The following is a 14,526-nucleotide window of genomic DNA, read 5'->3' as shown; positions in this document are numbered from 1 at the left end:
ATGAAGGAAGCCTCTTCTAAAGCCCATGCACAAAAAAGCCCGTCTAGAATTTGCCAGGGCGCATGCTGAAAAAGAAGAAAACTATTGGGACTCTGTACTCTGGAGTGATGAGACCAAGATAAAGGTTTTTGAAACTGATGGCTTCAGAACTGTATGGCGTTGCAAAGGTGAGAACTACAAAGAAAAATGCATGGTGCCTACAGTGAAACATGGGGATGGCAGTCCTTCTGTGGTGCTGCATGAGTGCCATTGGTGTCGGGGAGCAGCATTTCATTAATGGTATCACAAATTCACAGATGTACTACTCTATATTGGAAGAGAATATGCCACCATCACTTGCCCTTGGTCGTCGAGCACTTTTCCAACATGACAATGATCCAAAACACACATCTAAGGCCACTGTTACATTTCTGAAGAACAGGGTGAAAGTGATTCAGTGGCCAAGTATGTCTCCTGACCTGAACCCAATCGAACACCTATGGGGAATTCTGAAGAGGTCGTTCTTGAAGAATGAAAAAAGATAGATGCTGCAATATGTCGCCAACTTATTCACTCCATGCTAGAAGACTTGGTGCTGTCCTTACAAATCATGGAGGTCATACAAAATACTAGATGTAGTAGTTTTTGTTGTGGTGTGTATTCATTTTTGCATCTTTTAATTTGAGTAAAACTGAAGATTTTGTCATTTAAGTTGTATTAATAACTTTACTTTCAAGTAATGAGCTAAACAACTGTACTATAAAACTCAGTTTTGTCAAAATGTTGGAAATTGTTCTTGTGTTCATTGAGATATTGATTAAAATCTTACTTTTCAAAAAAGGTGTACTCATTTATGCTATCAAAATAAAATAGATTAATTGTAATAACATTCTGTTAGTTCCCACATCTGTTTCAAACTCTCATTAACCGCTACTGCGCCACCCTATAGCAGAAATACGACTACAGGGCGGCACGGGTGCGCAAAATCATGTATATATACGTGATTTTGCAGTTCCAGGTAGGGGGCTCCTGCAACCAAAAATAATAAATGCACATTTTTTTACCTGCAAAAAATGTGCATTTATTATTTTTGGTAAAAAGGTTAATGTATCCCTTAATATTTTTTGAAAAGTAAAAAAAAACATTGGGAGAGACTTACCAAAACTGGAGCACCCAGAATCTGGTGCAGCTGTGCATGGGAGCCAATCAGCTTCTAACTTCAGCTTGTTCAATTGAGCTTTGGCAATAAAACCTGGAAGCCGGTTGGTTTATCTGCAGAATTGCACCAGATTTTGCACTTCTCAGTTAGTAAATAACCCCCACTGTATCTATTTGTGCTCAGAGCATCATTTTGGTAAAAGAAGGGCCAATGGAAGGCAATGGGTGAGCTTAACTGTAACAGCCAACAAGAACGAGGAAGAAAGTCTGTTTATAGTAGATGGCACAAACAGCACTGTATATCAAGAGGTCAGAAATCTGTGTCAAACTGTACACACACATTTTCATTAGAAATACATGTACTGGCCTATATTTAAAATGTGTCCCTTGAGCAATTTGATTTACTGTTACACAGCAATATGCAGCTGTTCCTGAAAATTAATTTACCATTCCGCTAAAAAAAAAAAAAAAAAAAGTCTATAAATTCTCCAAATAATGGACACATACATAACTGTTCAGTGAGATGGTAGAAAGCTAGGAGTGCAGCTCAAACAAAGCTTCACTTAGCTGAGCTTTGCATATCCTATGCAAGTAGACATATGCAGACTAAATTAGGTGTTCTAAAACAATGAAACAATAAAAGGAAAAATGGCAAAGAGAAAAGATCTAAATTTTATAATAGAAGTTAATGCTTGTGAGCTACTAAGTGGTATTTGAATGAATAATTATAATACATTTATACGAATACCTAATATGGTGGTGTATCAACACTAATACACATACCCATAAAACTGTGCCAAATTAATAATAATAAATTAAATATGTGCCGCGCTCCACCTATTAACTTAAAACTTTAAATTAAATTCGATAACACCATATGATTAGAGATGAGCGAATCGAACATGACGAAGTGGAATTCGTTCCGAAGATTTGGAAAAATTCTATTCGCGACGAATCCGAAGATTAGCAAACTTCGGATGCATGAATCGAATTTTCCCAAAAATGGCGGCGACATGTGTGGCGACGGAGAAAATGGACAGAGAAGATGGGGCGGGGATCTCTGGGAAGGCGCGCAGACAAGGCGCGCTGACCCATAATGCATTCATGACATGTGATCGCATTAGCCAATCAGCAGCCAGCCAGCACTGTTTAATGGTGGAGCTATAAATCGCGGCCATCTTAGAATTCTCCATTAGCCTCCGGTCATTCAAGAGAGACAGACCTGTGTGTATTAAGGGACAGAGTTAGGGCCACAGAGACTTTAGGGCCACAGAATCGTTACTCAGGGACACAGAATCGTTACTCAGGGACACAGAATCGTTACTCAGGGACACAGAATCGTTACTTAGGGCCACAGCTATCAAAGAATCGAAAATTTAAAGTGACATACACCCTTTTTTTTTTTGGTGGCTGTCGTGCACAGTTGGTGCTGCAGTTTGCCGATTGTGCAAAATAAACTGACTTTCTGCTTCACAACCACTATTGTATGTTCAAAGAGTTAAATCCATTTACACGCCGGCTGGCGGTAATATTTTTTGGGTGATTAGTGCATTCCAGTGACACAAACGTACAGTTCCCAGCCAACGGCAAGCTGCAATTGACCGATTGTGTACAATAAACTGACTTTCTGCTTCACAACCACTATTGTACGTTCAAAGAGTTAGATCCATTTACACGCCGGGTGGCGGTAATATTTTTTGGGTGATTAGTGCATTCCAGTGACATAAACGTACAGTTTACAGCCAACGGCAAGCTGCAATTGACCGATTGTGCTAAATAAACTGACTTTCTGCTTCACAACCACTATTGTACGTTCAAAGAGTTAAATCCATTTACACGCCGGCTGGCGGTAATATTTTTTGGGTGATTAGTGCATTCCAGTGACATAAACGTACAGTTTCCAGCCAACGGCAAGCTGCAATTGACCGATTGTGCTAAATAAACTGACTTTCTGCTTCACAACCACTATTGTACGTTCAAAGAGTTAAATCCATTTACACGCCGGCTGGCGGTAATATTTTTTGGGTGATTAGTGCATTCCAGTGACAGAAACGTACAGTTTCCAGCCAACGGCAAGCTGCAATTGACCGATTGTGTACAATAAACTGACTTTCTGCTTCACAACCACTATTGTACGTTCAAAGAGTTAAATCCATTTACACGCCGGCTGGCGGTAATATTTTTTGGGTGATTAGTGCATTCCAGTGACCTAAACGTACAGTTTCCAGCCAACGGCAAGCTGCAATTGACCGATTGTGTACAATAAACTGACTTTCTGCTTCACAACCACTATTGTACGTTCAAAGAGTTAAATCCATATACACGCTGGGTGGCGGTAATATTTTTTGGGTGATTAGTGCATTCCAGTGACATAAACGTACAGTTTCCAGCCAACGGCAAGCTGCAATTGACCGATTGTGCTAAATAAACTGACTTTCTGCTTCACAACCACTATTGTACGTTCAAAGAGTTAAATCCGGTTTTATTTTTGGGGTGCTTATTGAATTAAAGAGTATGTCAGACAACACGCAGAGGAGTGGCAGAGGAGGCAATGTTTCAGGAGCGAGCAGACGTGGCAGCAGAGGAAGGGGTCGAGGCAGCACTAGTCGCAGCCAGAGGCCAGTGCTCCTGGTGTCATCCAGCGGTCGAGTCTCCACCGACAACCCTGCCGTCATCGATTGGTTGACTCGGTCGTCTTCCTCTTCCCAGGTCACCTCTGACACCTACAGCCAACGGTCGGTGGGTACGTCAGACACAACCATTAGTTGGCATGGCCCGGGAGCAAGCCCACTGAAATCACGTGTCCTCGACCTGCCCCTGTCCTTTGGTGTTCCCTCACCAAGCGAAGTATCGCATGCTGTGGGCTCAGCCCCACTGTACAGTGAGGAAGAGCTAACAGAGGGCGGTCAGGAACGGGGGGAGACATCCGCCTCTTCAGCAGCCAGGCGAAGAAGTACTGGCGAGGAGAGTGGCTCGGTAGCCGGTCTAGAGACAGGTCTGTCTCCTGACCCACACGCAGCCGAGGGGGCTAGTAGTGACGCGGAGACCCTAATTGATGATGATGAGGCTGATCGCACTTGGCAGCCTCGTCGTCATCAGGCTATTGCTTCAGCATCATCAGGAGAAGAGGGTGCCAGCTTGCCAGCGAGCAAAACAGTCGGTGGGTTGCCCAGGAGGCAGCAGGGTCGCAGCAGTGTCAGTGGAGCCAAACGGCCACGGAGTAGAGCCCCAGCTCCACTGCAGCCTACCACCACGGCCAGTAGTGGTGCCGGTGTGCACGGAGGAAGTAGCAGTCAGCCAGTGAGGAGTAGCGGGGGCAAAGTTTCCTACTCGGCGGTGTGGCAATTTTTCGTCAAGCCGCCCGAGGAAGTAAACGTAGCCGTATGTCGACTATGTGGCCAGAAAGTCAAGCGTGGCCAGGGGGCCCATGTTGGGACTACAGCGTTGCGGCAGCATATGCAGCGTCACCATTCGGTGGCCTGGGAAAACCGTGATAAAGATACGGCGGTTCTGCCTGCCCCAGCCCCCGCTCCATCACCCGCTCCGTTACTTGCTCCGTCACCCGACGTCAATCGCCCTCTATCAGCCAGTCAAGGCTCCAACACCTCTGCTGAGGGGAGTTGTCGCTCGTTGGCATCTTCCGCTCGTTCAGATGCTCCTTCTCCTGCTACTCCTCTTCACGGATTCCGTCAGCAGTCTTTCTTGGAATCCGTTTCCAAGAGACAACAGTTTGCGAGCACGCACCCGACGGTGCAGAAGCTGAACGTCCTCCTGTCCAAGTTGCTGGTGCTGCAGTCCCTCCCTTTCCAAGTGGTGGACTCAGCACCTTTCCGAGAAATGATGGCTTATGCCGAGCCGCGGTGGAGAGTGCCAAGCCGGCATTTCTTCGCCAAAAAGGCAGTGCCAGCCCTGCATTCACATGTAGAAGAGATGGTGGGCCAGTCTTTGAGCATGTCGGTCTCTGCCAAAGTGCACGGCAGCGCCGACGTGTGGAGCTGTAACTACGGTCAGGGACAGTACATTTCATTTACGGCCCACTGGGTGAACGTGGTGCCGGCACAGCCGCACCAGCAACTTGGACAGGTCACGCCGCTTTTGCCTCCACGTTTGCACGTCCTTGGTCCGGCAAAGATGTCCGCCTCTACCACCTCTTCTTCCGCCGTGTCCTCAGCCGCCACCCCCGTGCCAAGTCCCATTACCCGACCGGCATATCACATGTGCAGGGCGCAACGGTGTCACGCTGTGCTGCACCTGGTATGCCTTGGCGAACGTAGTCACACAGGGGAGGAACTTCTGAGTGTAATGAACAGAGAAATCGACAGATGGCTGTCTCTGCGCAAACTGAAAATCGGAACCATGTTGACCGACAACGGAAAGAACATGGTGTCTGCTCTGCGTCAAGGAAGGTTGTGGCATGCGCCATGCATGGCTCACGTGTTCAATCTGGTTGTCAAGCGGTTGCTAAAATCCACCATCCCACTGCAAGACATCCTTAAAATGTCACGTAAACTTTGCATGCATTTCAGCCATTCCTACACCGCAAAGCACACCCTCCTTGAGCTGCAGCGGCAGAACGGAATTCCACAGCATCGCCTGATCTGCGACGTTGCAACAAGGTGGAATTCAACCCTACATATGTTAGACCGCCTTTACGAACAGCGAAAGGCCATCACCGATTTCCTGATGTTACAAGCGGATAAAGGTACTCCCCTGTGTAACTTAGATGTCAGCCATTGGCAGCTCATGCGTGACACCTGCCGCTTGCTCAGGCCCTTTGAGGAGGCCACGCTATTCGTGAGTCGGCAGGACTATGGGATGAACGACGTCATTCCTCTGTTGCACGTCCTGGAACAAATGCTGTTAACAATGGCTGGTCAGGGTGCGGTAGACGTGGCGCACAGATCTCAACGCCACATGACCCCTGTGGGGGCAGGACAGGAAGAAGAGGAGGAGGTAGAGGAGGACATTGGTGCTCAGGAATTATTGAGTGAAATGGGTGGTTTTTCCACTCAGCGGACAGGAGTGGAGGAGCAGGAGCATCTGGTAGAGGAGGAGGAGGAGACAGAGGACCCAGACGCACCGTGGCAGTATGCTGTGGAGATGGAGGCAGGGAGTCCCTCGCATTCCTTGGCACAAATGGCCCATAGCATGCTCGGTTGCTTGCGTAGCGACAGCCGAATAATAACCATCAGACAGAGGGATGACTTTTGGCTGTCCACCTTGTTGGACCCTCGCTACCGTTCAAAAATGGTGGCCTTTTTCACACCTGCTGAGAGGGAGGCCAAAATAAAGTACTATAAAAACCACCTATGTAGTCAGTTGGTCTCTGCCTTTCTGCGCCAACGTCCATCCTCAGACACTGTGGGCCCTGTGCGCTCGCGTTCCGCTGCCATGGCAGCAGGGGAGGGGTGGGGTGGTAGGAGCAGTGGCAGCTCCACCAGCAGCGGCTGCCTCAGTCTGCAGTCGATGATGAGTAGCTTTCTTCACCAGCGCAGTGAGGAAACTACTAACCAGCCGCAGCAGCAGCAGCATCAGGTGGACCTGGAGCAGGACCTCAAACAACAGGCTTAGGCCTACTTGGACAGCACCCTGCCAACCGAGGTAGACAATCCCCTTGACTACTGGGCAACGAAACTTGACCTTTGGCCCCAACTAGCTGAATTTGCCCTTGAAAGGCTGTCATGCCCGGCCAGTAGCGTGGCATCGGAGCGCGTGTTTAGTGCGGCAGGAGGTATTGTAACTCCGCGGAGGACACAACTGTCCACCCAAAGTGTGGAGAGACTCACGTTTGTGAAAATGAATCAGGCGTGGATTAGTCTGGATTTCAAACCACCAGTTCCTGACACAACTGACTAAATCCGCCATGAATCATGCCCCAAACATGTTATTAGGGACAAATGGAAGACCTCCACCTGATCCGTACATTTGCATATATATTTTATTGAGAGGCTGCTGGTCGGCCGACTCATGTTTTGCACATTTTTAATGACTTATACTTTGCAGGTCGGGCCCCTCATGAATTGGGGTTTTTAAATTATTTATACTTCGCTGGACGACCGTCACATGAATTGAACCTTTTTAATGACTTATACTCTGCTGGTCGGGCCCCTCATGAATTGGTGTTTTTAAATTATTTATACGTCGCTGGACGACTGTCACATGAATTTAAACTTTTTAATTATTTATAGTCGACCAGTTCCAGACCGATGGAATAGCAATTTTTTTAAATATTTATTTGACACGTGTTGTCCATCTCATCAATGAGGTGGACTGTTTATTTATTGGCCACGGTTTGGCCCCCTCCTGTTTCTTACATTGTTAACTTGTTGTATCGGTCACGGTTTGGCCACATGTTTGGTTGTCTTGTTAAGATTTTCTGTAATGTACACAGTTACGCTTGACTTGTCGACTTTCCACAATCTACTAAGGTATAGCATCGCATCAAAGTTTTTTTTGGTCTAAACCATTTCTTATAATGTCAATTTGTAGGATACGCCGCTGTAAGGCGACCTACTTTTTTGTCACTGTGTAGACATCTATTTATAGGCCGATGTTTGGCCAGAAAGATATATTTAGTAATAACCTAGCCGTTCAAGCCGCTCACTGAACACCTCGGGAATTGCTTTGTATATCTGTCGCCTTAGGGGCCGCTGTCTGGCGACATAATTTTTTGTCACTGTGTAGACATCTATTTATAGGCCGATGTTTGGCCACAAAAATATATTTAGTAATAACCTAGCCGTTCAGGCCGCTCCCTGAACACCTCGGGAATTGCTTTGTATATCTGTCGCCTTAGAGGCCGCTGTCTGAACAGCTCATGAATTGCTTTCTATATGTGTCGCCTTTGAGGCCGCTGGCTGGACAGCTGATGAATTGATTTGTATATATGTACTTATTGTCCGCTGTCCGGACAGCTCATGAATTACTTTTTGTATATAGCCTTCCAAACCACTCTCAGAATAAGTCATGATATTCATGCTGTGTATAGCCTTATAGGCCAATGGTCAATCAAGTCATGATTGTTATAGTGTGTATAGCCTTATAGGCCGCTGTCTTTACAACTTTATAATTCCATGCAGTATATAGCCCTATCGGCCACTTTCTGGCATCCAGTTGCTGTAGCCCCCATCACCACACTGTGCCACGGGCCCCTGTACCGCCTTCTCATACTGCTGCCAGATCCATCCTCTGCCATGTGCGTCTTTGTCGTCTGCTCACGCTGCTGGGTTCCAGTTTTAAACCTAGGCCTGTGTATGGCTTCCGAATACTGCTGCCTCCACCGCCACCCTGCGCCATGTGCCTCTGTCGTCTGCTCACGCTGCTGACGGCTTCCGCTTTTTAACCTAGGCCTGTGTATGGCTTCCGAATACTGCTGCCTCCACCGCCACCCTGCGCCATGTGCCTCTGTCGTCTGCTCACGCTGCTGACGGCTTCCGCTTTTTAAACTAGTCCTGTGTATGTCTTCCGAATACTGCTGTCTCCACCGCCACCCTGCGCCATGTGCCACTTTCGGGTCTCCTCACACTGCTGCCAGGTCCATACTGATTCATGGCCCCCTGTACCGGCTCCTCATGAACGTGGTTCAGCGGGTTTGCATCACTTAACGGCAAATCGTTGACAAATGCTGGGACGTTCAGTGTTGTGCGCATTAAGCCAGACACCAAAGGGCAGCATAGACCTGTTATTACTCGCTCAAGCATGGCTGAACAAAACCAGTCTCTACCACAAATTGGACCCAGACCTGCCCAGGGTCTCGTAACTAGATTGCACGGAGGAGTAGAGTCCGTTATCGGAATTAAATAGACAAAACGCCACACCAAAAAGAGTGGCCATTTCCAACACTTATTCCAGAAAGAGGAACAACCCGTTTCATATACGGCCCGTAGACGTTTCACGTCTGCCACATTCAGTCGATTTAAGACGCAAGCTCCACTTCCTGTGGTCTCTGACCGTCAATATACCTTTAAGTGTCAGCTTTGAAGCTATATTCCCTCCGGAGCACTGACACTGGTGCCCTTCCGTCAACATGCCTTTAAGTTTCAGTTTTCAACCATATTCCCCACAGAAGCCAAACTCTTGGGTATCCCAGAAGCTGCTCAGCGGGTCAGGGCAATAAAGCTCCCGGTTCGCAGGTTGTTCCGTCTTATGGATGGAAGTACGACGGTATATGATCTTCTTCGCACCCACGGCATTACCTCATAAAATTTCTGCATTGCATCTGCAATCACAACGCTGACTTCCCGGATCGCCACTCAGCCATTGGACTCTTGATAGTCGTCTCCCCACACTGCTGCTGGGGGGACTTTTTAACCTAGGCCTGTGTATGGCCTTCAATTGAAGCTGCTTCCGCTCCGCCACTCTGCCATTGGACTCTTGATAGTCGTCTCCCCACGCTGCTGCTGGGGGGACTTTTTAACATAGGCCTCTGTATGGCCTTTAATTGAAGCTGCTTACGCTCTGCCACTCTGCCATGGGCCTCTTGGGTATCCCAGAAGCTGCTCAGCGGGTCAGGGCAATAAAGCTCCCGGTTCGCAGGTTGTTCCGTCTTATGGATGGAAGTACGACGGTATATGATCTTCTTCGCACCCACGGCATTACTTCGTAGAATTTCTGCATTGCATCTGCAATCACAACGCTGACTTCCCGGATCGCCACTCAGCCATTGGACTCTTGATAGTCGTCTCCCCACACTGCTGCTGGGGGGACTTTTTAACCTAGGCCTGTGTATGGCCTTCAATTGAAGCTGCTTCCGCTCCGCCACTCTGCCATTGGACTCTTGATAGTCGTCTCCCCACGCTGCTGCTGGGGGGACTTTTTAACCTAGGCCTGTGTATGGCCTTCAATTGAAGCTGCTTCTGCTCCGCCACTCTGCCATTGGACTCTTGATAGTCGTCTCCCCACACTGCTGCTGGGGGGACTTTTTAACATAGGCCTCTGTATGGCCTTCAATTTAAGCTGCTTACGCTTCGCCACTCTGCCATGGGCCCCTGTACCGCCTCCTCTTGCTGCTGCCAGGTCCAGAGTGTGTCATGGGTCCCTGTACGGCCTCCCATTGCTGCTGACTTCATCGCCAGACTCTGCCATTTGCCACTTTCAGGTCTCCTTACACTGTTGGTGGGTTCCATTTTGTGATAGGGTGCTGTATGGCCTTCCATTGCTGCTGCCTCCACCACCACCCTGCGCCATGTGCCTCTGTCGTCTGCTCACGCTGCTGACGGCTTCCGCTTTTTAACCGAGGCCTGTGTTTGGCTTCCGAATACTGCTGCATCCACCGCCACCCTGCGCCATGTGTCTCTGTCGTCTGCTCACGCTGCTGACGGCTTCCGCTTTTTAACCTAGGCCTGTGTATGGCTTCAGAATAATGCTGCCTACACCGCCACCCTGCGCCATGTGCCTCTGTCGTCTGCTCACGCTGCTGCCAGGTCCATACTGATTCATGGCCCCCTGTACCGGCTCCTCATGAACGTGGTTCAGCGGGTTTGCATCACTTAACGGCAAATCGTTGACAAACGCTGGGACGTTCAGTGTTGTGCGCATTAAGCCAGACACCAAAGGGCAGCACAGACCTGTTATTACTCGCTCAAGCATGGCTGAACAAAACCAGTCTCTACCACAAATTGGACCCAGACCTGCCCAGGGTCTCGTAAGTAGATTGCACGGAGGAGTAGAGTTCGTTATTGGAATTAACTGTGAGGGACTTTTAAACCTAGGCCTGTGTATGGCCTTCAATTGAAGCTGCTTCTGCTCCGCCACTCTGCCATTGGACTCTTGATAGTCGTCTCCCCACGCTGCTGCTGGGGGGACTTTTTAACATAGGCCTCTGTATGGCCTTCAATTTTAGCTGCTTACGCTCCGCCACTCTGCCATGGGCCCCTGTACCGCCTCCTCATGCTGCTGCCAGGCCCGTAATCTGCCATGGGCCCCCGTACCGACTCCTCATGCTGCTGCCAGGCCCGTAATCTGTCATGGGCCCCTGTACCGCCTCCTCATGCTGCTGCCAGGTCCAGAGTGTGTCATGGGTCCCTGTACGGCCTCCCATTGCTGCTGTCTCCATCGCCACACTCTGCCATGTGCCACTTTCAGGTCTCCTCACACTGCTGGTGGGTTCCATTTTGTCATAGGGTGCTGTATGGCCTCCCATTGCTGCTGCCTCCACCGCCACACTGTGGCTCCACACTCTGGTTTTGGCCCCGTGACTGCCCAAATGGGTGAAGTGTGCGGTGATTCTAAGATCGACGGCACTCATCTGCATGTCATACTGACTGACAGTATTATTTCTCTTCCCCAGCAGACTCCAAGGGCATTTAAATTAAAGGTACAGTGTTCTGCACTAATATAAAGGCTCTCTGAAGCCTAGAAACACCCTTTTTATAAGTTAAATTCGCAGCGAATATATTCGGCTCGAAGCGAATTTATTCGGCGAATTCGGCGAATCAGCCGAACCAAATTTTTGAATAATTCGCTCATCTCTACATATGATAATATGTAAAAGTTATATAATATGGTGTGCCTCCTATACCAATCTACAAACGTGCTAAAATTCCAAAAATCTAATATATAATATTAATAAATAAATACATAAATGTGATAAAGTGAATCTGTGCTAGAAATCCACATGATTCAGAAAACTTCATATATATATACATCAATGTGCCTCTCCTCTTTATTCCTCCATATTTTTTGGTTTTCATGAAAAGAAATATATGCCTTATCCTTTGTAGAATAAATTTATTAAGGTTTCAAAAAAATGCGCACTCACATTTAATATAAATAAATATCTCTTTATATAAAAATAATGCCTCAGTGTGTGCTCATACACACTGTCTATACTCGCCGTTGTGCAGATCTAGATAGCGTTGTGACGTCAGAGCCCCTCCCCTACGCGTTACGCCACCAGGTCATGTGGCTACATCAGGGAGATTCTGAATAAAGGAGAGGTGGAGACCGCATACAGACCCCTGCAGGACGAGGGGAGAAAACCCTATCAATCCATCCTACACGTAGGCTCACTGAGTCCAGGAGACCCCCAGTGGGAGAAGGGTATCATTACAGTTTATCCACCACCATCTCTATACAAGATCTCAGTATGGAAAATACTATCTTGTCCAGATAAGGACAAAAAAGCTATTATAGCCTTACTTGGCGGTTTGGCTATAAGTGAGGTGAGCGCATAAATTTCTTAGCACAGCAAGATTTGCATCACAGAGTGGACTATATATTATTTAATTTATAATAATTACATTTTTTTTATAATTTTATTTTTTGGCATATAATCAATATATTTTTTTTTTTGCTCTAATTGCACAGTTAATTGCATTTTTATTCTAATTGCTACTGTTGCACATTGTTTGCACATTGAATATATTGATTATTTGGCAGATTGGTGTATATATATGAAGTTTTCTGAATCGTATGGATTTCTAGCACAGATTCACTTTATCACATTTATATATTTATTTATTAATATTATATATTAGATTTTTGGAATTTTAGCATGTTTGTAGATTGGTATAGGAGGCACACCATATTATATAACTTTTACATATTATCATATGGTGTTATTGAATTCAATTTAAAGTTTTAAGTAAATAGGTGGAGCGCGACACATATTTAATTTATTATTAAAGATCTACCTAAACTAAAAATGTCCTGTACTCCTTTAGCTGTATTTACTTACTGGTTCTCCTAGTGGCTACTGTACCTTTAAAAAGTATGTTTTGGTAGCTGCTTGACCCCGGCACTATAAGCCTAATGCTTACTCTATTGTATCTCTTTTGTTTTGTATTTTGGTTCTATGCCTTGTATTGAGAGTTAAAATTAATAAAAAAAAGATGCTTAAAAAAAAAATCTTTTGCCAATAATTTAGTCAATATAAGGTGAACTTTTTTCTGTAATGGCAAGATAATCACAGTTTTAATTATGAATATTTCATCCAGGGGCTGGTTCTCTATGCTAATAAATATTCCAAATTAAAGAAGTACAGCCAAAGCTCATTTGGCTGTACTTCTCCTGTAGATCACAGTAGTGCAGTTCACTTTAGTCTGCTGTTGGCTGACATCACAGAGCCAGTACAGGCTGAGGAAGGACCACAGCCATATGGTCTGGATCCACCCAGGAGCCTGGCTCAGGTAGTAAATTCAGGAGACACATTTTTATTATATATCATATAAAAACACAGACAAATTATTCTGAAATATTTACACCAGTTTGATCTACTACACAAGTATATATATATTTTTATTACATATTTTACTATGCATTTCCATTGTTTACTTGTAACAGGGAAAGAAAAGAGCATATAATTTGTAAATTAACCATTCCAATATTCAGATTGAATTCTAAAACAGCATCAACCTTTGTATAACCCAACCTTTGTATAACCCCTTCAATTTTTTTACCTCCATTGACCCAGTCTTCCTAGCACGGGTTAGGGGAGACTTTCTGTGGATGCTGATTGCCTCACTCGGTAGTGGTGACATCAGTATGGATCGGTCAACGTCATCTGTGCCTTTCACCCTAGACAAGTCTTCCAGACTACCCTGGTCTGTCTTTTTATCTTCACTCTATTGATAACAAGGTAAGAAAAAAAACAAAATGTAGTAAGGTAAAAACTGCATTGTGTCCATGACAGTAGGTATAGGAACACATGTACAACAAAAGTCAGACTGTCCCTGAAAAATAAAAGTGTGTCACTGACTTCACAGAAGACACATTAATATGCCCGTTGCCAGGAATGGACTCAGCATTGGTGGTGGGACTCGCCTGCCGTGTGGGCTGCAGTACCAGAGCTGACCAGCGGGTGCTCTCAGCAATGGACTCAGCACTGGTGGTGGGACTTACCTGCCGTGTGGGCTGCAGTACCAGAGCTGATCAGCGGGTGCTCTTAGCAGCCAGAAGCTCACAATCAGCCAAACCTGGGGCTGATTACAGAAAGGTGTATATAAGGCATGACCAGGCCTGTGCTCGGGGCCTTGGTGTATGTTTTCCCATGAGCCTCTGTACCTGTATCCTGTGTTCCTGTTTCGTTGCTGACCCGGCTTGATCCTGATCTCTGTTGACCGTCTCTTGTTCTGACTACTGGCTCATCCCTGACTATTCTTCTGCCTACTCCTATGCTGTTTGACCTCCTGTTGCTGTACCTTGGCTTGTGACCCGTTTACTCTTTGCCTGCTGCTCTGTACTGATCTGCCTCCACCGTTACCGACCCGGCTTGTCTGACCACGCTAACTACTCTGCCATCCATCCATCCTGCACGGATCCAGCCGTACCTGCACATACCTCTGGCGGATCCCTCTACCACTAGCAGGTGTACTCAGGGGCCGCGACCTGGTCTCAGTCCTGCGCCAAGTCCATCCCCACCATCAGGGGCTCTGGTGAAAAGGCAGACTG

The 14,526-nt window shown here is 46.7% G+C and overlaps 1 protein-coding gene across 28 annotated transcripts in view; it reads right to left on the bottom strand.

Annotated features, from left to right (window-relative positions):
- PPIP5K1 (diphosphoinositol pentakisphosphate kinase 1) overlaps positions 1-14,526 on the bottom strand; it is a 239,393-nt gene that overhangs the window by 107,046 nt on the left and 117,821 nt on the right. For all 28 annotated transcript variants that reach the window (XM_089676362.1, XM_089676369.1, XM_089676373.1 and 25 more), the window contains one exon: positions 13,536-13,700. In XM_089676362.1, coding sequence (XP_089532488.1) covers positions 13,536-13,700 — 165 coding nt within the window. The remainder of the gene's footprint in view (positions 1-13,535; positions 13,701-14,526) is intronic.

Source organism: Staurois parvus, unplaced genomic scaffold, assembly GCF_062004578.1.
Source record: "Staurois parvus isolate SC_StPar_1 unplaced genomic scaffold, SC_StPar_1.0 ptg000168l, whole genome shotgun sequence".
NCBI lineage: Eukaryota > Metazoa > Chordata > Amphibia > Anura > Ranidae > Staurois > Staurois parvus.
Note: the sequence above shows the minus strand (reverse complement) of the source record. Positions and strands in the feature narration are given on the sequence as shown.